The following is a 20864-nucleotide window of genomic DNA, read 5'->3' as shown; positions in this document are numbered from 1 at the left end:
TTCCAAGTGCATTAAACCATAAAAGCAGGGAAAGTGGGGGAATCTGAAAACTAACTGCAGAATTTTAAAGGCTTCCTTAAGTATAATGAGACCCAGGCTTAACATAAAAGATGGAAAATTGGTGTGAAAATCAAATAATTTTGCGTGGCAAAAAAAAAAATGTCATAAATAGAGCCAAAAAATAAAGACAAAGTCGGCACACATATTTACACATATATGATACAAGACTATAAATAACTGCTACAGATCAATATGAAAAAACCTAAAAGCCAACAGTAAAACAAAGGACATGAACGCACAGCACAGAGAAAAGATCACCTCAGCTTTCGCGTTTATATTTCCCTTTGAAGCCATGCCCCACTTGCACCCCAGCGCGCAGCTGACCACCCTGTGTCCAGCTCTGCACGTGGGCGCCGCTTCGTACAGTCGTCCCCAGGCACCGTGCTACGGCGCTCGTCTTCCTCACTGTTGCGGTTTCAGTCGTCAACACGTTCCCCAGGGAGACCCCGGGCGCCGGGCCAGGCTAATTCCCAGACCCTTCGCAACAGGTTTCTACCGCTAATGTGAACGACACTTGTCTGCACTTCCCAACGGGTCAGTATGGCAGAGGGAAACGCTGGGGCGTGTGGGTTCATCTGCAGCCCGCAGCCTCGCTGAGCTCCTTACTAGCTCGACCACGTGCGCTCTCTCGGTTTGTCCCTGGGAACTTCTGGAAGCGGATCGATCGCCGGTAACTAATACCGCTGAGTGCTCACAAGCACCAGGCGCTAAGCTAGGTGCTGAGACTCAGCCGTGAACAGGCCACGCCGGACCGCACCCCAGCGCACGGCAGCGCATGCCAACAGTGGGTCACTGATTGCAGCTAACGCCTGAGCAGCGCGGGGCTCAGGGTGCCAGCCCTGCACCCTCAGAGATCCACATATAACTTCACCCCCGCAGAAGGTGACCACCTACAGCAGCCTACTCCGGACCAGAAGCCTTACCACCCAACACACACGTTTTGTATGTCATATGCATGATGTGCTGTATTCTTACAACAAAGCTAGAGAAAAGAAAGCGTTACTAAGAAAATCATAAGAAAAAACATGTAGAGTATTTACTGGAAAAAAACAGCATGTCAATGGACCCATGCATTTCAAACCATGGCAGGGGTGGTGATAAGGGACAGCCTGTCCTCTCCCCCCAGCCTCAGCCTCCCGTTTCGGCCTCTCCTTACAGAATTGGCCTCGGGTCCCGTTCAGGGAGTGGGCTTCTTCCTGCCCTCGACCCTGAATGGAGTGTGTCTGTTTCCCACTCACACTGACACACGCTGAGGGACTGACTGGGTCCGTGAACTTCACCAAGCTAAAGAAATTCCTCTCTAATCCCGGTTGTCAGGGTTTTAAGGATAAATGGGTGTCGAACTTCGCCAAAAGCTTTTCCAAACCGACTGAGATCAGAGGATATTGTCCCTAATCTGTTTCCGTGTGACACCGAGTTCCCGTCACCGCCACATCTGTCATCTGACCTGGTGGCGGGTTTGCAGTGAGGCCTCCGAGCCCTTTCCAAGTCACCTCTGGACCCTCCCCTCGTGGGCCTCACTGCCCTGCGGCCCCTCTGCCAGCCCGCAATCTCGCCTGCCCAGCCTTCTCCCTGCTCAGTCCTCGGGGGACCCAGACACTTCCAGACTATCTCAGGCCACCCCTGCCCTGCTGGCCACCCCTTCCTGCCACCTCCATGCTGGGGTCTCCACTGCCACATTGCACGTGCCAGTGTTGAGCAGACAACGATACAGCTATATCTCCGACAGCCGCACCCACGTGACTCAGGGGACACCCGCTGGACCACCCACCCTGACTCTAGCCACACGGAGGGCCCCAGCCCTGCACCACCGCGTGGCACCCCCAGTGAGTTCCCTGACCTCACCCCCACCATAGTACGCTCACACCCGTTCTCACCACCAGCATGCTCCCCCACAGCATCCCCCCAGCACCCCACTCCCACCCCCAGCCTACCTGGGCATGCAGAGCGGCCAGGAGTGAGTCGAGCTGGACGTCCAGCGTGCGGCTGCCCACACTCACGGCGGCTTCGAGGATCTGGCCCAGGCTCTGCAGGGAGAGGGGCCGTCAGTGGCCCCTGAAGCCAGTCCCAGGAGGAGGGATGGGGCAGGAAGGGGCCCTGGGCTACTATCCAGTCAGGGCAGCGGGGAGACATCTGACCAGCCTACCCACGCGGGGTCTGAAGGGTGCTCAGGGCGATCCCTGCTCCCCCCGCAGGCAGTTGCAGGGGCCACACCTTGGACACGTGGCAGGTCTCAGCGTGCCTCTTGTAGAGCGTGAGGACCCCAGGCAGCAGCTTGGGCAGCTGCTCCTCCAGCTTCTCACTGGGCATCAGGTTGCTCATGGGCCCCAGGGCCTGCACCACAGCTAGCCGGAGCTGAGGGGAAAGCGACAGTGCTCACAGCCCTCACGGGACAGAGCGGCAAAGAGCCCGTTCGCCAGGAGTCCAGGGCCGGATGTCGCCTGACTGGGGGTCCTAACAGAGCCTGGCATGTGGGTCATCTCGCCTCAGCCCTCCCGCAGGCAGCCCTGGTGCCTCAGGCAGAGAGCAGTGGGGGTGGGAGGGGGTGACCACAACAACTGGGGCTCGGCAACAAGCTGTGTGCACTCCGTGGAGACCTGCAGGTGAGACCTTGCACAGGGCACCTCCACTCCGACGAGACCCCTGCCTCCCGAGTACAAGGCCCACAAGAAGAGACAGAGCAGTAGCAGAGGACCGGGCTATGAGCGGGGACCTGCGGGGGGCCAGCTCGGGGTGGGAGACGGCGGCCAGCAAGGTGAGGCCGTACCTTGGCTTCGCGGCTCTGCAGCCACTGCTGAAAGAGGATATCGTAGGCACTGGACATGGGGGAGGCAAAGGCGTCCTTCCTGACTGTGGGGTCTGGGGCCTGGTCCAGGTTGGCCAGGTACTCGAGCGTGCCCTCGCTGAAGTGCTGCAGGGCTGCGTAACCGGCCACGAGGCGTGAGCGGTGGGCAGTGAGTGGCCAGGCTCCAACACCTGCGTCTGCTGCCCCTTCTACACCCACACATACAACACCCCCCACACATGGGCCCAGCCAGGACCCCGGGACTCCGCTGGGTGAGCAGTGTCCCCAAGCCTACGTCTTTCCCAGGACCTCGGAATGGAGCTTTTGGTAATAGGTGTAATTAGTTAGGATGCTGTCATAGTGGGTGGGCCTAGGGTGGGCCCTGATCCAGCAGGACTGTGGCCTCACAAGAAGAGACAGACAGCGGGAAAAGACAGCCATGTGCGACAGAGGCAGAGGCTGCAGTGACACAGCTGCAGCCACCCTTCCTCTAACTTGCCCCTAAGGCCTTCTTCCTGCAGCCTAAAGGACCCGTGACGTCCACAGACGGGCACCGGAGAGGAGACAGAAGGCCAGCGTGGCTGGGCGGGCCCTGCTCACCATAGCAGAGCACCTCCCTCGTCGTGTCGTGCTTGGCTGTCCCCAGCATGGGTAGCATGGTGTTCAGGATGGACGTCAGGAAGGGCACCATGCCGAATGCTGCAAGGGGCAGGTCACAGAGGCCCTGCCGCCACCCCCACCACTCATCTTCCCACACCCTGTGCCCAGCGACAGGCAGCGGTGCCCCACACGCACGGCTGCAGGGCCCTGGGCTCCTTCTGCTCAGCCTGGGGTGGGGGCAAAGCTGCTGACTCACAGAAGCTGAGGTGCCAGGGGGCCCAGGACTCACTTGAGAACATGGTGGGAGGTGTCGAGGCCAAGTCACCACCTACCATTGGAAACCGAGAGGTTGGCCAGTGTCCGCACCACAAAGTAGTGTGGCAGGGCCCCGGGCTGCAGCTTGCTCAGCATCTCCTCCATCACCGTGCTGATGAACTGCTTCCCCACCGCCACCAGGACGTTGCTGGCAGCTTGCTGCCAGTCCCAGACCAAGTCCTGCACCCCAAAGAAAATATGAGCTGACATCCGACCAAGGAAAGGAGGCAGGAAGCAAAGGTGACATGCCTGCCACCAAGGATGAGAGGCCTGTTTTCAGGCTCCCCAGTGAGCGCCTGCCAGAGAGACCTCAAGCCTAGCCCCACCCTGGGACAAGGACAGTGCTGCCACTGCTAGCCAGTCCCACCTGAGCCCAAACACGGGGACATAAGCGCCAGGCCCTACATTTACCTTAAGAGGTCAGGAACCTTCTCTCTGCTTCAGTGTCCACCTCTGAGATTATGGGGTGACCCTCCCCACCCAGGAGGGCGGTCAGTGCACAGGACTGGGGGGCCAACCCTAAGGTGGCCAGACAAACCCACCTTCCAAGGCGCTGGGGGAGAAAGGCCAGGGGGAGGCTTGGCCAGCACCCCGCGTACCTTTGCCTTGGTCATCTCGCTGGAGGCCAAGAGGATGACGGCCCTGGCCATGTCCTTGTCCAGCTCACTGATGTGGTTGCTCACGACCGTCTCCATGGCCCTCAGGATCATCGTCCGGTACGGATGCGCCAGCTGAGGAGCAAAAGTATGCAGGGAGGGCCCAGAAGGGGAGCTGAGCACCCAGGCACCCTGCCAGTGCCTCTTGTGTTCTCTACAGGACTCGAGACAAGCTCTCCTGTCTCTGCCCTGACATGAGGAAAGGGCACAGCTGAGCTTTCTTTGTGGCCCTCAGGACGGCTGCAGGCTTCACGTAAACAAGGGCCTCGGGAAGGGCGTGTGGGTGGGGTGCTGGTCTTCAGAAGGGCCGGAGCAATCTGTGCAGCCATGACGAGCAGATGGTGAGCTGGTGGGCTCCTGCACCCTGTGTGGCCAGTCTCCTGGTCAAGGGAAGCTGCCTCCCTGATGTGGCCATCTGTCCCTCAGCTAAGCAGTCCTGTCACGACAGAGTTCTCTGAGACCAGGACTTGCTAACAGACACAAGACTTCAAGTGTCTCGTTTCTAAATCTATAAAGCACCACGTGTCTCTGATGTGGCGCTGACGTGTGACGAGTGGAGAGGGGTCCGTAATTTTCTCCTGTCATCCTACATCCTTTTGGAGAGATTGAACAATCGCAAAGGTGCTCACAAGTAGAGTCCAAAGGGGCAGGGCAAGTGGCGAGTGGAAAGGGGAGGGGCCGGGGGAGAGCGGTGCTGGCGGGGACGACGCTCCGCGGGACAGAACTTCCAGACCAATACACGTTTACTCTAAACACGCTAACCATGAAGGAAAATCATGTTTTTAAAGTGGGTAAATTAATTAAAAAGACTAGAAAGAAGGCAAAATCATAAATGAGCTGGAAGATGACATCCCCAGGAGATGGCAGCTGACAGATGAAAGAGCAAAAACTCACAGCACACTTACATTTTGCTATGAATTGCTAAAAATAATAAGGCTCGTTTAACCGTTCTTTGGCCATTTCCTCAAATAGCAAGGGCTGCCTGGCTCTTCTCTAACAGACGCCGATCTTGGCGTGCTGTGGTGATGGAGAGACAGTCTCTGACGCCCAGAACACACGCGGGCTGAAGCCCCAGGAAGCCGAGAGCCGCGGTGGACACGCACACTGAGCCCGGGCGTGAGGCACTCTCCTCCCCACTTGACCTATGGACAGTGTGTCTGTCTCTCGTCAAAGTCCCAACAAGCAGGCCTAGCATTCCCACGCAAACGAGAGGCCAAAAACAGCTAGGACAGCCAGGGGGTCGGAGAGCGGAACCCTCACCACAACATGTCATGAAGCCACAGGACAATCAGCTCAGAGGCCACTCAGCAGGACTAGGCAATTTCCCTCAGGAGATGGCAATTGACGGATGAGAGAGCAAAAACTCACACTGTACAGAGATCCCTTCTTGTGTCCCAAAATGCCAAATCGAACAAACAAGAAACAGCCTGTTGAGACTGCAAAAGTCTCTGCCCACCCCAGGAATGGGTCTAAACCAGGTATTGAGGAAAACTAGAAATGGTGCCCAGTTATTCAGACAGCAGAGAGCTAGCAAGGTCACAGAGCCAGCGGCCAGCGAGGTCCTGGGAGGAGAGAGCTAGCTGAGCCCCTGCTGCCCAGGAAAGGTCAGCACTCAATACCCCTGTGGGCCTGGATTCAGGACTGAGGTCCCCTTATCCGTGGTTTTGCTTCCCACAATTTGTTACCTGCACTCGACCATGGTGGGAAAATAGTAAATGGAAAATTCCAGAAACAAACAGTTCATAAGTTTTACATTGCAGCCGTCCTGAGGAGCCTGATGAAATCTCCCTCCAGCCCAGTGGGGAACCTTCCCTTTGTCAGGGGATGGACCCTCCATAGGCTTCCTGGGGCCCCTCAGCCACTTCTTATGCCAGAGGCGCCACGCCCCCAACACACCTCCGACACACCCCCACCCTCAACCCCCAGGCCCTGAGACTTAGGTCCCCAGGCTCCACCCCTAGGTCCCCAGGCCCCACCCCTAGGCCCACAGGCCCTGCCCCGACCCAGAAGGGCAGGACTGTCCTGTCCACACCTTCTCGTGCAGCCGCAGGTACTCCTCACAAGCGCGGAGCGCCTCCTCCGGCTGCGACTCTCCGAGGGCACACAGCGCACTGCACACCTGCTCCTGCACCAGAGGGTCCTTGTCGGTGATGGCGTCCAGCAGGATGGTGGACAACTCTGCAGCGACAAAGCCCGTGTTCAGGTAGGTCTGAGGACACTCCCACTGCACCGGCGGGAGCACCCACCGCATGCACTCACTCTGCACGTAGGACCTGGTCATGGTGGTGGGCCGGGCTCCCCCTCACCGGCGCAGTGTGGACACGGGTGGCTTCTCAGCCAGGCTTCTCACCCTGAGTTCACCAGCCTCCTCAGGGCAGCTGCTGTTTGCCAAAAGCACGCGACTCAGAGGAATGGTCCTGGGCGCTGTCCCCTCCACAGGGTCCAGCTCTCCTGGCCCCAGGCCCTTGGGGTGGCAGCCGCCCACTTCCCAATACTCATGCTCCACCACCGCTCAGTTCCCTCCGTGACAGGAGAGAGGTGGCGGAGGAGAGAGGCCACAGTGTGGTCCTGACCATCTGGCCATGCACACGTGGCGGGGGCAAAGGGATCAATGGCCTGAGCCTGGGAGGTGGGGCTATAAGTAAAGGAAAGTTCCAGTTCAAGAGGGTGGACGGTGCCACCAAGACCTCAGTGGAGCGGCAGAGAGATGCGTGTTTTAGGAAGGACAAGCCCACCAGAGCACTAGGAAACGAGAAGATAAAACTGGCAGACCAGAGACCCCTGGGAACCCCAGGCAGACAGGAAGCAGAGGGGGAAGCCTCGGTGTGCGGGCGGCATCAGCAGCTGCTTCCACCGTCCTCCTGGAGAGCATCTAGAGTAACAGGAAACAAGAAATAAAAACACATATTCCAATTGCAGCAGAGCAAGAAGGCCAAAAACCCCAGACCGCCAAAGGGTGGAGGGCTGCAAATACTGAGGCTGTCAGGTTGGGGGTGAGGATCCAGAAGGTGCCCACGGAACACACTTCTCACAGGTGGAGCACACCCCCATGTGGGACCCGAACCCCAAGGTGCCGACCTGGTCTGAGTCTGGGAGGCGGGCAGCCTGCCCCTGGGCAGAGGCCTCCCTGCGAAAAGACACTGTGCCTCCCCCAGTGCCTGGAAGAACAAGGGCGGAACCAGCTCGAACCGGCGGCCAGTCTGCAAGGCCCCTCATTTAATGTGCACAGCAGGCTCGCCCGCCCAAGAGGGGCAAACGAACATGAATACTCAAAAGACGCTGGCTCCCAGCCCTCCCGACCGAAACCGAAAACTGGACAAAACACAGGAATCTGCAGTTCTCAGGGCGATGGACATCAGGAGACCTGGGATAGGGAGCCCCGATATGGCTGCAGCTCTCTGCCTGGGGGTGTGGTGCTCAGAAGCACCCAGTGATGCCCAGGCTTGGACTGTTCCTGGGAAGCCCATGGGACCAGAGAGGGTGCTAGAGGCCTGCAGAGCATCCCTGTCACTCGGCTGACTACTGGGCAGCAGAGAACATTCCCACAGACACCCAGACCCTCATCCCCAGAACCCGTGACGTTACCGTGCACGGCAAAGGCCCTAGCAGGTGGGATTGAGGGCACGGACCCTGAGCGGAGGGGATCCCGTGGATTATGTGGGTGAGACCAGCCTAATCATCCGAGGCCCTAAAAACAGAAACCCTTTCCCAGTGGCTCAGAGATGAAAGGAAGGAGGAGAAATTCAAACCGCGGGAAAGACAACCCACCACGCTGGCCTGACGGTGGAGGGGGGAGGCTGTGAGCCAAGGCATGTGGGTGCCTGTGGAAGCTGCCAACGTCCCTCAGCTTATCGCTGGCAAGAAAACAGGGACTTCAGTCCTACACACACAAAGAACGAAATTCTGCCAACAACCTGCTCTTTTAAGAGCAGGAGGGGGCACGGCCCTCCTGACCGTAGGTTTTAGCCTGGTGACACCCATGGCAGGCTCCTCACCTCAGTGACTTTAAGATAATAAATGTGTGCTGTTTAAGCCACTATGTTTGTAGTGATTTGTTACGGCAGCAAAGGGAAACTAATACAAATGCCATGTTTGAGAAGAAGCTACCCAAGGCCAGGGCAAGGGCCACCCGAAAGGGCCAGCAGAAACGGTGCCCAGAGCTCCTAGCAGCCCGAGGGGAAAACTCCAAAGCTCTCAGGGGTTTGCCTCAGAGAGAAGGAAATCAGCCCCAGACTAGATGCTACTCTGGTCTCACCTAACAAAGCTAAAAGCAAGACCTGAAAGGATAAAACTGGTCCCAAGTAGCTCAGCCACATCCCAGCACCGAGTTCAAGAACAGCAGCAGGAACACAGAAATGTCAAGCACCGACAAGATAAAATGGCAACATCTCACATCCAATCAAAAGTCACTGGGCATGAAAAGAGGCAAGAAAATACAACCCCTAAAGAGGATGAATCGATCAACGCAAAATGACACGGAAATGACGGAGAGGAAAGAATTAGTAGACAAGAACATTTAGACAGTTATTATAACTGTATTTAATATATTCAAGAAACCACAGGAAAGACTGAATATGTTAACATAAAGAAGTAAAGAGAAAGGATGGAAAGAGAAAAACGTGTTTGGCCAGGCGAAGGGGAAGCTCCGGACGTTGAAGGACACAGCCTTGACCTTTGCAAGATTGAAATCATGGCAGGTCCAGAAACTGATGCCCAGTTCTATTTCACTGGTGTCGAAATATATTTCAACCCTTATATGCTCCCAGGTAGAATGACCTGTGTACTGGCCACATCCGGAGGCATAGCTTTCCTGGTCTTATACTTCAAGTTAAGGTCTAAAAAAACTCCAGCTGTGAAAGCAACGTAGAAGGAGTCTAACTAAGCTGCACCTCATCTGTTACTTTCCCACGCCTGGTGAAGTTAATGTCAAATCATTGTGCGATACTCAATTTCTACAATGACTTATGAACCTAGGAAAAAAAGCAAAAGAAAAACGAGGCTGATAATAGTCATAAGAAAGCTGGAATGACTATAATAATATTAGACAAAGTAGATTTCAGAGACATAACAATCCTAAACATTTATGCACCTAATAACAGAGCTTCAAAATACACAAAGCCAAAGCTAATAAAAATGCAAGGAGAAATACACAAATCCAATTTATGGCAGAGATTCCAATACCTATCTCTCTCCGAGTGGTAGGATAGACATACAGAAAATCAGTAAGGGTACAGAAGCCCTGGGCAATACTGTCAACCGACTCTATCAAGGTGGTATTTCTAGAAGAGTTCGTTCATTAACAGAATATATCCTTTCCAAAAGCACATGGAACATTTACCAAGACTGACATATTCTGAGCAATAAAGTCTCAATAAATTTAAGAGAATTCAAGTCATACAAAGAACATCCTCTGACCACAATGGAATTAAATTGGAAATCAATAAGAGAAAACTATTGGAGAGATCCCCAAGTACTTAGAAACTACTAATATGCTTCGAAATGATGCCAGAGCCAGAAAAGAAATGAAAAGTGAAATTAGGAGCATTTTGAAGTGAATGGAAATGAAAAGACATATAAAAACTTGTGTGAAACTTACAACGCTGTCCGTGTTAGAAAGGAATGGCATCAACTTCTACCTCCTCTCATCCGCACAGCCGAGGGGGTCTGAGGGATACACTGCTGGTGAGCTGCTAGTTAGCGAAGGGTAGGACTCAACCAGGGCTGTCTCCCACGGGCTCTGCTCCAAAGCCAAGTCATGTGGCGGGATGAGTGGGCCTTCCCTCCCAGCATCGGACGCATGGTAGGCGAGTAGAGGGCCGGCTCCCTCCTCGCTCCCCTGGATAAGTCAGCATGCACCCAGCGGCATTTAGTAATGTCCACCAGGAGCCGTCCCCCTCTTACCGCTGCCACAGGACACGGTGCAGGCTAACCGAGGCGCCGGGCCAACCACGATGAGCCCGAGGCCACGCGCACCACAGCCCAGAGGGTGCCATGAGTGCCTGGAGGCCCTGTGTGCGGGGAGACTGGGATGCCAGGACAGCGCAAGGAGTCGGGGGTGCCCCCACCCACAGTCTGCTGGACTTGCCCTCGTAGCACCAGAGCCAGAAAAGGCACAGACTTCCAGAGTCCCCGACAGGAACCCAGGTGATGACCAGGGAAATGCTGTTGCCAGCTCGCCACTCACGGGCCCTTGAGAACACTACGGCTCAGCATAAACCATGCCGAGCTATGTCAAAGTTGGGTGGCCCCCCGGCTGTGAAGAAAGCACATTTCTCATGATGCCCAGCAGCCGGAATCCCCTGAGCACCAGCCAGGGGTGTCTAGAGCCACGGAGCCTTCTGGAGCCCCTACCTCGAGGAGACCAAATGACTGAACTCATGAAAGGCCTCAGAGATGCGGGGCACTGATGACAGATGAGCAGCATCCCGACCGCTCGCCTGGGCCTCAGTGCACCCCGGGTCTGAAAACCAAGCAGACACCCACTCCTAGGAACATGGGTCACCATGGACGCGAGCAAGCATGCGACCCCATGGGCTCCACCTCTGGCCCACCGGTGTCCCAGGGCATGAGAGATAGTGAGGGGAGGACTGAACAAGCCGTGGCAGCCTGGACATTGTTGTCAAGATGACCAAGACACCTGGGCTTCCGGTCATTCCACTCTGGCACCAACAAGAGACCAGAGACACCTGCTCACTGCAACCAGGACAGCCCGGGATGAAGGCCTGGGATTAAGATCCTGCTGACAGCGGCACCCCAGGCCCCTGGCTGCCAGAACTGTGGGAGCGGCCTCATCACCATCCCACCTCAAGTATCCCTCAAGCATGCTTCCCACATGGCATCCTGGGGCCCAGTGCCGGCTGGGCCTCTTCATCTGGACCACTCACTGCCACTCAAACTCTACAGCCCTGACACTCAGCTGACCATCTTCACACCTGACCTCTCCCACCCCACCCCGCTCCAGCCTCTTCCTCTGTCACCATGCACTCAGCTGTCTGGGTCAGAAATCAGCACTGTCGTCCTGTCCCTCCATCCTCTCCCTCACCCTGTGGTCCACTCATCCACCTCCTTCCTCTCCACCTCTACCATCCCCACACCAGCCCCTTCCAAGATGGTCCTTGCCCCTAGACTGTTCCCTCAAAGCCAGCATAAACCCAACTCCACTTGTCCCCACCACCAGATGGTGGCTTCAGCCTACACCCCAGGCAAGGCCCCCCACCAGGGTCCTCCACTCCCTCTCATACCCCAGGGTGCTTGCCTACCTGCGCTTGAGCTTCCGGGTCAACCCCCCCCCGCCCCCCGCTGGGCCGGCAAAGGGGAACCTCTGTAAGTGTGGAGTTAGAACTGCCTGCGCCCACAAAGCCCTCTCCTCGTGACCTAACTGTGCTGGCGCGCGGGCAAGTCCGAACCCAAAATCCAGGCCTAGGAGCCCAGAGGGGCGGGACCCTATCCCCAGCTGTCTGCGAGCGGCCACCTCTGCAATGTACACTGTGTGACCAACAGCCCTCGAGACCGGACGATCACCTCCCTGCTCTGGATCCTCTCTAATGTCAAAGAGAAAAAGGAAAGAATACAATGGCCCTGTTTTGGGACTCGGGGTTTAGGCGTGGTTTCCCATATGGGCCCCGCTCCCCGGTTTCCCGCTGAGGGGAGCAGGACCGTGGACCACACGCCCCCAGGGAGGTGACAGGCAGAGAGAACAGGGGAACACACGCCCTCCGGAGAGGGGACGGGCACTGGCACCCCGAGTCCCACCCTGTGAGGGGACGAGCACGGGGCAAGGGCACCCCCGCGCCCGCGTGAGGGAACAGGCGAGCGGCTTGGCTCCGCAGCCTCTCTTCCGGGTTGTGACTCGGCAAATCAGGCCCCGCGGGGACCTGGGCGGCACACCTGAGCCCGGAGAGGGGCCGGGCTCGGCCCCGTCACGCCCGGGACCCTCCCCGCGTTCGCCCGGTGACCTTGGGGAGGTACCCCTGACTCGGCCTCCCGCGCGACCTGGCCAAGGGGGCGCCTCCCGGCTCCCAGGCCCAGGCTTCCCCGAGGGGTGCCTCTCGAGCTAGCGCCGCCGGTAGCCGGTGCCCGCCCGCCGTTTACCTGAGGAGCCGCTGCCGCCGCGGCGGTGACACAGCCCTCCCGCCAGCCACGCTCCGGAGTGGGCGGGCCCGCGTTGAGCCCGCCCCCGCCGCCGTCCGCCAACCGCAGCTCGGCGCGCGGCAGCCCGGATCCGCCCCTCGCGAGCTCTGCGCTCATTGGTCGGAGGCATGTCCCTCCGCTCTCTCTCTTCGCCCCGCCCACAGAACTCAGCGAACGGAACTGCGCAAACTCCGCCTTGCGCTCGGCCCCGCCCACGGCCCCACCGTGACCGCCACGCTAGATTGGGGCTCGAGCCAGTAGTTCGGCCGGCCATTGCGCAGGCGCGCGTAGTGCGCTCCGGCGTCCTTCGCGCAGGATGCGGTCCTCTCTTCTACCCTGCTAGGTTTCTTCATCCGACACTTACACTCCCGCGATTCCTGCACACAGACATCGCCCCACACACCGGGGGGTCCATCGGGGACGTTGGCATGGCGCGCTATTGCGTCCAAAGCTGGTCCCCTCTCAAACCCATACCTGAACAGGTACACGCGCCAGGTGGGCCCGACCTTGAAACACACGGGCACTGTCTCTCGCACATGAACACACACAGTGAACACTCAAAGACCCAGCGACCGTAGGCCGTCGACTCCTCCGCAAACAGTCCACGCACATATGCACGCAGGAGGCATGCACTCAGGGTGCCCACAGAACTAGGGAATCAGGACGAGCAGGTCTCTGCGTGGGGGCCTTGGCTTCTGGAGAGGCAGCTAGTAAGCAAATGATGAACAAGACGCGGGAAGCACTGTGAATGGGCGCAGCTGGAGCTGGGAGAGGGGGCCGCGGTCTGGGCAAAGACCCTAGGCTGAAATGGCCTGCCCTGTTCACAGACCAGGAATAGAGGAGGGAGGCGTTCTGGAAGCTCAAGAAGCAAAAAGAGCATTTTAAGAAGGAAGTGGCCAGCAGCACCACATTCACATTTAACAAGCTAAGAAGCGTCTTCGTCCTGCTGCAGGTGAGTGCAGAGCTGTGGCCCCCAGGGTGGCCGCTGGGGGCGGGGAGGGGCATTTTCTTTCTACAGAAAGAAGGGCTTCACCTGTTTCTGTTGTAGGGATGGAGCCCAAAAGAGAGGGTCAGAACCCAGGTGGCCAGGAGTGAGGTGCTCAGCAGATGGAGCTGCCCCTCAGGAAAAGCCCTCACCTCACAGCCTAACCCCATTCCCCAGGTAGGAGTGGGAAGAGGTTAATCAGGGCCGGTGCAAGTTGTCAGGGAGGGAGGCAGGGGCCTCTTCCAAGTTCACACGTGGACAGCTGTTTTTTCCTGCCTGAGCCCTGCCTGTGTTCCTCATGGCCAGTGCCCAGCATGCCCTGTTGGCCCTGCCCCCTCGGCAGCCTTTGCCAGACTTCACTCGCCAAGCACACAGTACAGCCGTCATTTAACTTTTATTAAATTACATTAATGCCAGTCTCCACAATGGTAAGCTTTATAAGAGAAAGGCACATGTGTGCGATTTGTGCCCAAGTTCCCAGCGCCAGGCCCAGCACGTGATGAGTACTCAGGGAATCTCTGTGGGGCAGAAGGATGCCCTAGCGTGCGGAGGAAGAAGGTGGTAAGAAAGACTTTGCCAAGGGAGGGTGGACGGAGCTGGTGACAGACTTGCTGGCCTCCAGCTGCTTTGTGGCACTGGTGGGAGCCTGGAAGGCGATGGGGCGCAGGCTCCCAGCCCGCGCCCAGCAGCACAGCCACCTTTGGCCAGAGCCACATGGTTTTCCCTGGTGCTGCTCTGCTCCTCCAGCCTCTCCGGCCCCCGAGTGACAACCTACTTATAGCCCCTCTGCTTGAAACACCTGGTCCGGTTGCTCTTTTCGTAACCCCCAAGTCAGCAACAAACCAGTGAGCTTGTCCCCATTTCCCACTTCCCAAGCAATGGTTGCTGGTACATTTCGTCTTTCCTTTTCTCTTATGTCCTTAGAGATGCTTTGCTCACTGCTCCAGATAGTTTACCAGACAAGGGCTGTGGGTGAGCAAGGGAATGGCAAACGCAGGCCTTGCTTTCAAGCAGCTCATGGTCCAACAGGGATGTGAAAATGAGTCTTATCTGTTCCAGTCAGAGCATCCCAAAGCCTTCACTGTGGCGGGCTCACCACGCTCACCATGAGTCCCAGTGGGAGACAAGTCAAGTTCCCAGACATCAAGCCTCCAGCACGACCCAGGCCCCAGGGGACACTCCCAGGATGGCAGCCCACAGCCACTGTGCTGTCCAGCTCACGGCAGAGAGACCACATAGTTGGGCCTCAGTCATGTCACTCCACGATGGGCATCGCCTGGTTGTGCTTCAATTTGAGATCCTGGATGTGCACTGCCTGCCTGGGCCAGGCTTGTCATGCAGGGAGATGACAGCTACAGTCACCAGAATGGCTTTGGACAGCCCCGGCACGCAGCAGACTCTCAGTCAAGGTTACCCGCTGCTCCCCATGGTCACAGCGCTCAAAGGAGACTCTCTCGGGGCCACAAGAGAGCAGGGCCATTTTGGCTGCTCTCTCCTGGAGTTGGAGGGTTCAAGGTGGCTCAGGCCGGGGGCCTCGCTTGCCCTGCGGGTGTGTCATCAAGTCTGCAGAGAGCTCTGGGGGAAAGGCTTGAGCAAGATATACTTCTAGGCCTCAGCAGAGGAAAGCCAGGTGTCTCCTCCCACCCATGCCCTTCTGGCTCAGTTTCTATTGCAGACCACCTGGCAGCCAGCTTGGGACCTTCCCAAAGGATGAGGGTGCAGCCGAAAAGAATGCTGACACATTGTCTTTCCTTTTCCCTTATGTCCTTAGAGATGCTTTGCTCACTCCTCCCCCGCACCCAGCTTCTTTAAATGCCTTTTGTGGCCAGACATCCAGGGTGACCCACAGAGGCCCTTGGAGGTTTGAGCCCCACAGAGAGTGAGCCCCACACAGGACAGGGCTGGTTCCAGCAGGATGTTCTCAGGGCAGGCGAGTACCAGAAACAGGACATTCCCTGCGAGGGCACAATGCGGGCGCTCCAGAACGCTGCGTTCTAGAACCTGCCCTTCCCTGCTCCAGTCCCTGGCTGTGTCGGCCCCCACCCCATCCAGAGCTCGCAGCCCTGGTCATTCCCCTGCCTCTGCTCCAGTCCCAGCAAGACTCCAGAAACTTGGCTGCAGCCGTGAAGGGGCGCAGGTCCCGCCTGGTCTCCAGCCTTGTCACCTCTGCCCCTGTGACACAGTCAGGCCTCAGTTCTGTTCCCCACCCCATCCCCAAGGCCCCGTGGTAAGCTGGACCAAACCGGCCCCTCCCGCGGCACCCTGCCCTCCAGGAAGGGTAGTAGCAGGCGGCAGCTGGACCTGCCAGCCTTCCTGGAGCAGGTGCGCGAGTGCAGACACAAGGGCTACCTGCTCTCCTCCAAGAAGATAGGCTCTGGGGCCTTCTCTAAAGTCTACCTGCCCCTTGCCACGCGCAAGCGCATGAAGCACAACCTCAAGCTGGTCTCCAACCTGCGGGGCAAGCACCATGCCATGGTGAGGCAGGCAGCCCCCTCCTGGCCACCCAGGTCCCCCGCCCCCATCCGAGCCCTGCTCGGGCTCTTCCGGCGGCTGCGCCTCCTCCCAGTCCCTACTCCCTGAGGCCCGGGTTCCGCAGGCTGACCACTCCCAGTTCTTGAACCGCTGAGTTCAAGGAAAAGTCAGCGCTGCCCCCCAGGATGCTATTTACCCAGCCTCACCCTGCCAAGTTCAGCCTTGTGCTGCCACATCCTGCCCCAACAGCCCGTGGTCTCCACATGTGGCTCCTGTCCACACTCACAGGTGGCTATCAAGATTGTCTCCATGGCTGAGGCCCCTGTGGAGTTCTCCCGCAAGTTCCTGCCACGGGAGATCTCGTCACTCAGCGCTACCTACAAGCACCTGAACGTGGTGGGCAGAGACCCCTAGATCACCCTCTCCATCCTGGCCAGCCTGCGGCCCGCCCCAGGCCTGTCCCGTTCCCTGCCTGGGATCCTTATGCTCGGGGAGGGAGCAACAGCATCCTGAGACCCCCACCCAGTGCACTGGACAGCCCCCACTTGGAGTGACAGCAGGTGGGGGCCTTGCAGGTGCAGGTGTACGAGACCTACAACAGCCAGCGCTCCTACTTGGTGCTGGAGCTGGGCGGCCGCAGCGACCTGCTGGAGAACATCAATATGGCCTCTGGCCGCCGGAGCTGGAGGAGGCGGAGGCCCACAGGCTGTCCTGGCAGCTGCTCGGTGCCGTGGCCCACTGCCACAACTTGGGGATCATGCACAGGTGAGGTGCCACCCAGCCCGCCCACCCACCTGCATGGAGGGGCTCACCAGAGCCCAGGTGCAAACCCACCTACCCTTCTGCACTGCACATAGGGACCTGAAGTGTGAGAACATCCAGCTGGGTGACCAAGGCTTCCTAAAGCTGACAGGTGAGCCTGTGGCCCAGACCCACTGCAGCCATTTACTTCTGCAGGGGGCCCAGGTGTCACTCTTGTCCCAGACAGGCCCCCAGCCTCTATACTGTTCTGCTCCAGACTAGACCCCAGCCCGGCTCGACCTTCAATCCTCCTGGGAGGCCCCCATCTGCCCGCGTCCATGGCCACACTGCATCACCCCCAGGCCTCCTGCAGCCGCACAGCCATGGGTCCCACCTGCCCCTCACACCAGTCCACGGGTGGGGTGCACCATATCCACACACCTTCCCCTTGCCCCTCCCCGTAGACTTTGGTTTCGCCATCCAGTCGGTACTCAAGGTTGGCTGCTGAGCACCTTCTGCAGCTCCATGGCCTACACAGCACCCCAGATCCTCGTGAACAGGAAGTACAGCGGGGAACAGGCCAACCTGTGGAGCCTGAGTGCCGCCCCAACCCCAGCACCCCACCGGGCCAGGACCAGGGATGGGGACACGTCCTGAGGAGCCCGTGCTCGCAGGGGCGTCATCCTCTACACCATGGTGACCGGGAAGCTGCCCTTCAAGGAGCACTGCCACCGTGTCCTTCCCCAATCCCAGTTCGGGCCTGGGACTGGACGGGCCTAGGGCTGGACAGCAGGAGACCAGGATCAGAAGGGTCATCCTGTGCAGGGGACAGAGAGGCCAAGGGGGACTGACCTGACGGTCCCCCCACCCCCGTGTGAAGTGGGGAGAGCCTGACTCAGACTCTGCTCAGGGGTGGCTCGGCTCAGCTGGAAGCCGAGCTCTGCCGGGCAAACCACCTCGGCTCTTTGTGCCTGTCTCTCTGTCAATGACATGTGGATGACCTCTTGCCTATGCCAAGATACCAGCATAGTTGGCAGGGATGGGCGCGGGCTGAGGATGAGAGAGGGTGCCAGGGGTGGGGTGGGAGGCCGCAGCCGTGAGCCCTTGCCCACAAGTGCTGGGACCTCATGCGAGGCCTGCTCCAGCTGCAACTGTGTGTACGAGGGCCTGGGCCTGCAGCAGGTGGCTGCACATTGCTGGATGCTACGGGCCAAACAGGAGCTTTTCTGCTCAGCGCTCAGCGCCCCGCCAGGTGGGCTGCCCTTCAGCGCCCAGCCTGACCCCACCACTGTGGTCTGTAGCCAGGAAGCTGGCAGAGTCCTGGCTCCCACCGCCCCCGGACGCAGAACCCAGCGAGGACTCAAAGTCCCCAAGGCCCCTCCTGCAGCCACGTCACCCCCAGCAGCAGGGCACTTCTGAAAGCACCTCTTGCCTGGGGACCAAGCCCTGGGAGGCCTGCCTTAGGTGAGGTCTAAGATCTGCCGGGCTGGGACTCCAGGGCAGAAACACGGCCAGCGGGAGTGTGGGTGCCTGCAGGCAGCCACAACCACTGTGCCCCATGTCTGCCATCAGGAGTGTGCTGGGGCACTACCTGGTCAAATGAGGGTGGGTGGGGGACACAGGCGAGGCCAGAAAAACGTTTATTCTGTGGAGATGGGAGTGTGTCATCTGTGCCGGAAGAAGGCGGCTGGCCTTGGGGCGCTGAGTCCCCACATCCGCAAGTGAAGTTTTAATGGGGCTCTGGAGGCAGCACCAGGACTGGAGGCATGAGGACTGGGGGTGCTGGGAACCCCTGGGGACCAAGCTGCACTGTGGCACAAAAGCCCTGGGAGGGTTCACGTTCAGGTCCTGTGCAAAGATGGTACAAGTTCGGTGGGGGGGGTCCAGGGAGGGAACACAGTGTGTTGAGGGGTACACTGAAAGCCTGTGGAACTTGGCTTGGCAGCTGCAGAACTGGGGGAACCACACAGGGAGCCAGGGGAGAACCAGGTTCCTGGGCCCATGGGGTGGTTAGGGCAAGGGCCTGGGCCAAGGGCAAGACTGCAGGCACGACAGAGCAGCTCTGTGCAGTGACCCACAGAGGCTGACGAGGGGGCGGGCCTTGCCGACGGGGAGAACAGGGCCATCGGGTCAGTCTGGACTTGAGCTGGCAAGGCGCTGAGGGCAGAGCCAGGGCACAGGTCGAGGGAAGGTGGAGAGGATGGAGGAGGGGCAGCACCCAGCAAATGCTCCAAGGACAGCCGGGGGGTACAGCCCGAGGAGACCCCAGGACAGGCTATAGCTGCTGAAAGTCAAGAAAGCGCACTGAGGCTGGCGGTCAGACAGGACAAGCTGAGGGCCAGGATGAAGGGGCCTGGGTGGGAATGGCGGCAAGGGACACTGCTTGCACCTGGCTGCCCACCTAGGCCCAGACCCTGTAGCACCCCTGGAACTGGGAAGCTCTAGCTGGTCTCTCGGGTTTGCAGTATGTTTCGGTCTGGCCCCAACACCATGACTGCCATGGCTGGGAGGGGGCCCTGGCTCCACTGGCCACCTCCCTGGAGGTACCGGAGAGCCAAGCCATGGGAGCAAGCTGCATTCTTGCTGGAAGCAACAGGACATAGGCAGGTACCCTCAACCCTCCAATGTGTGTGGGGCAGGTGCCCTAGAGCCCTCAGCATGGAGTTAAGCGAAGCTCTCCTCAGCAGGGCACGGCCTCCGAGCAAGGGGACCCAGAGGCTGACAGCTGCGGGAAGGCCTGGTCTGGGAAGCCAGGGCTGATGGGCTAGTGAAAGAAGGCCCAGAGCTGGTAGCGGGCTGCGGGGCCTCAGGTAGGTGCAGCTCCCTCTGCTTTTGGCTCTGGGGCCAGCTCCCACTCCTGCTGCTCTCGCTCGCACTGCTCCTGCTCCTGGCAGTCCAGCTGCTGCAGCTGCCGCTCCACATCCTCAGGCACCTGCACCTCCAGCAGGTTTTCCATGCCATGCTCCGGCTCATCCCCAATAAGCACCTGCCAGCAGGGGAGGCAGGTGAGCAGAGCAGCTGGCTGGCACATCATGGATAGCTCCCCCCGCCTCCCCCTGCACACCAACCCCCACCCCGCTCCCAGACTCACCCTGCCCCTGCCAAACTCTGCACCCACCTGGATGAGTTTCTCACAAGTCACCCGTACGTGGGGCTCTGGCTCCCAACTGTGCAGCTCACGCAGGATCAGGTAGGCTCCCTGGTCCCTCACCTGCTGCCGACCAGGTGCCGTGGCTGTCAGCTGGGACGGGGCAGATGTTAGCCAGAGTCAGTATGGCCGTGTTATGTGTTGGGGTGGGATTAGTGCAACAGGACCCCCGCTCACCAGCATGATGGCCTCAATGAGCATCTTGCGGATGTCAGCGTCTGGCTCCCGCTGCTTGTCTGGCGGCAGGTACTGCAAGTCCACGGGCAGCCCTAGGGGCAAATGAATGTAGGAGTTGCTAGGTTCCCACACTAGGACAGACCCTGCCTTTGTAAGCCCCACCTATGCTCACCAACTTCCTGCTAGAAGGTTTCAGGAGGAGCCCTGGTCTGGACACTTCCCTGCCTCCCACTACTGGACTCTCCTCCTGCCCGGCCAGCCCTGAGGCGCCATCCAAGCCACTCACGCTCCATCTCCTCCTCAGAGAAGTCCTCAGGCCCAGCCAGGGGCAGCAGCAAGAAGGGGAGAATGTCTACCTTGGGTCCCAACAGCCACTCGTGGTGTCCTGGGTGGGTGGGGAAACAGAAATGGCGGCCAGTCAAGAGGGGCTCGAGTCCAGTCTCTCCCCCTATTGCCCCCCACCGCAACGGCCCCCACTACCACTCACGGTGCTCAAAGCAGCAGTTTCGCAGCGTCCCCACCACTCCGCCCCTGCGCACCGTGGAGTCTGGGTACTGGGTAAGCGGCAGCAGCCGCTGGACCACGCACCTGAAGGGAGGGCCCACTCAGTGCTGTCCCTGCTCACTTCCACCCCCTCCCCGTGGGCATCCTGGACTTCACCTGTCGGGGTCCAGCAGGAAGGCGCGCGCCGCGGGACGCTGGCTGAGGTTGGAGAGCAGTGGCCCCAGGTAATGAAGGGGCGCACGGGCATTGTAGCCGGGCGTGCACAGCGCGAGCACCAGCCGCTCCAGGCCC

General features: G+C 59.1%; 2 protein-coding genes and 1 pseudogene across 2 annotated transcripts in view; 1 reads left to right on the top strand and 2 right to left on the bottom strand.

Annotated features, from left to right (window-relative positions):
* The window catches only part of MROH1 (maestro heat like repeat family member 1), a 47639-nt gene extending 35996 nt beyond the window's left edge, over positions 1–11643 (bottom strand). The window contains exons 1-10 of the mRNA XM_025047582.1: positions 10013–11643; positions 7189–7288; positions 6676–6797; positions 6449–6594; positions 4360–4491; positions 3778–3940; positions 3446–3544; positions 2828–2979; positions 2275–2415; positions 1995–2087 (exon numbers count right to left, since the gene is read on the bottom strand). Coding sequence (XP_024903350.1) covers positions 1995–2087; positions 2275–2415; positions 2828–2979; positions 3446–3544; positions 3778–3940; positions 4360–4491; positions 6449–6594; positions 6676–6697 — 948 coding nt within the window. The 5' untranslated portion in view covers positions 6698–6797; positions 7189–7288; positions 10013–11643. The remainder of the gene's footprint in view (positions 1–1994; positions 2088–2274; positions 2416–2827; positions 2980–3445; positions 3545–3777; positions 3941–4359; positions 4492–6448; positions 6595–6675; positions 6798–7188; positions 7289–10012) is intronic.
* Positions 7299–10004, top strand: LOC112480538 (annotated as a pseudogene).
* A 6724-nt stretch (positions 11644–18367) lies between the features above and the next one.
* The window catches only part of HGH1 (HGH1 homolog), a 3014-nt gene continuing 517 nt past the window's right edge, over positions 18368–20864 (bottom strand). The window contains exons 2-7 of the mRNA XM_015590219.2: positions 20730–20863; positions 20557–20657; positions 20356–20454; positions 20070–20161; positions 19863–19985; positions 18368–19730 (exon numbers count right to left, since the gene is read on the bottom strand). Of these exons, the coding sequence (XP_015445705.1) occupies positions 19551–19730; positions 19863–19985; positions 20070–20161; positions 20356–20454; positions 20557–20657; positions 20730–20863 (729 nt within the window). The 3' untranslated portion in view covers positions 18368–19550. The remainder of the gene's footprint in view (positions 19731–19862; positions 19986–20069; positions 20162–20355; positions 20455–20556; positions 20658–20729; position 20864) is intronic.

The sequence above is a fragment of the Pteropus alecto genome, unplaced genomic scaffold, assembly GCF_000325575.1.
Source record: "Pteropus alecto unplaced genomic scaffold, ASM32557v1 scaffold105, whole genome shotgun sequence".
In the NCBI taxonomy this organism is placed as follows: domain Eukaryota; kingdom Metazoa; phylum Chordata; class Mammalia; order Chiroptera; family Pteropodidae; genus Pteropus; species Pteropus alecto.
The sequence above is the reverse complement of the archived record's forward strand: the minus strand, read 5'-3'. Positions and strand labels throughout refer to the sequence as shown.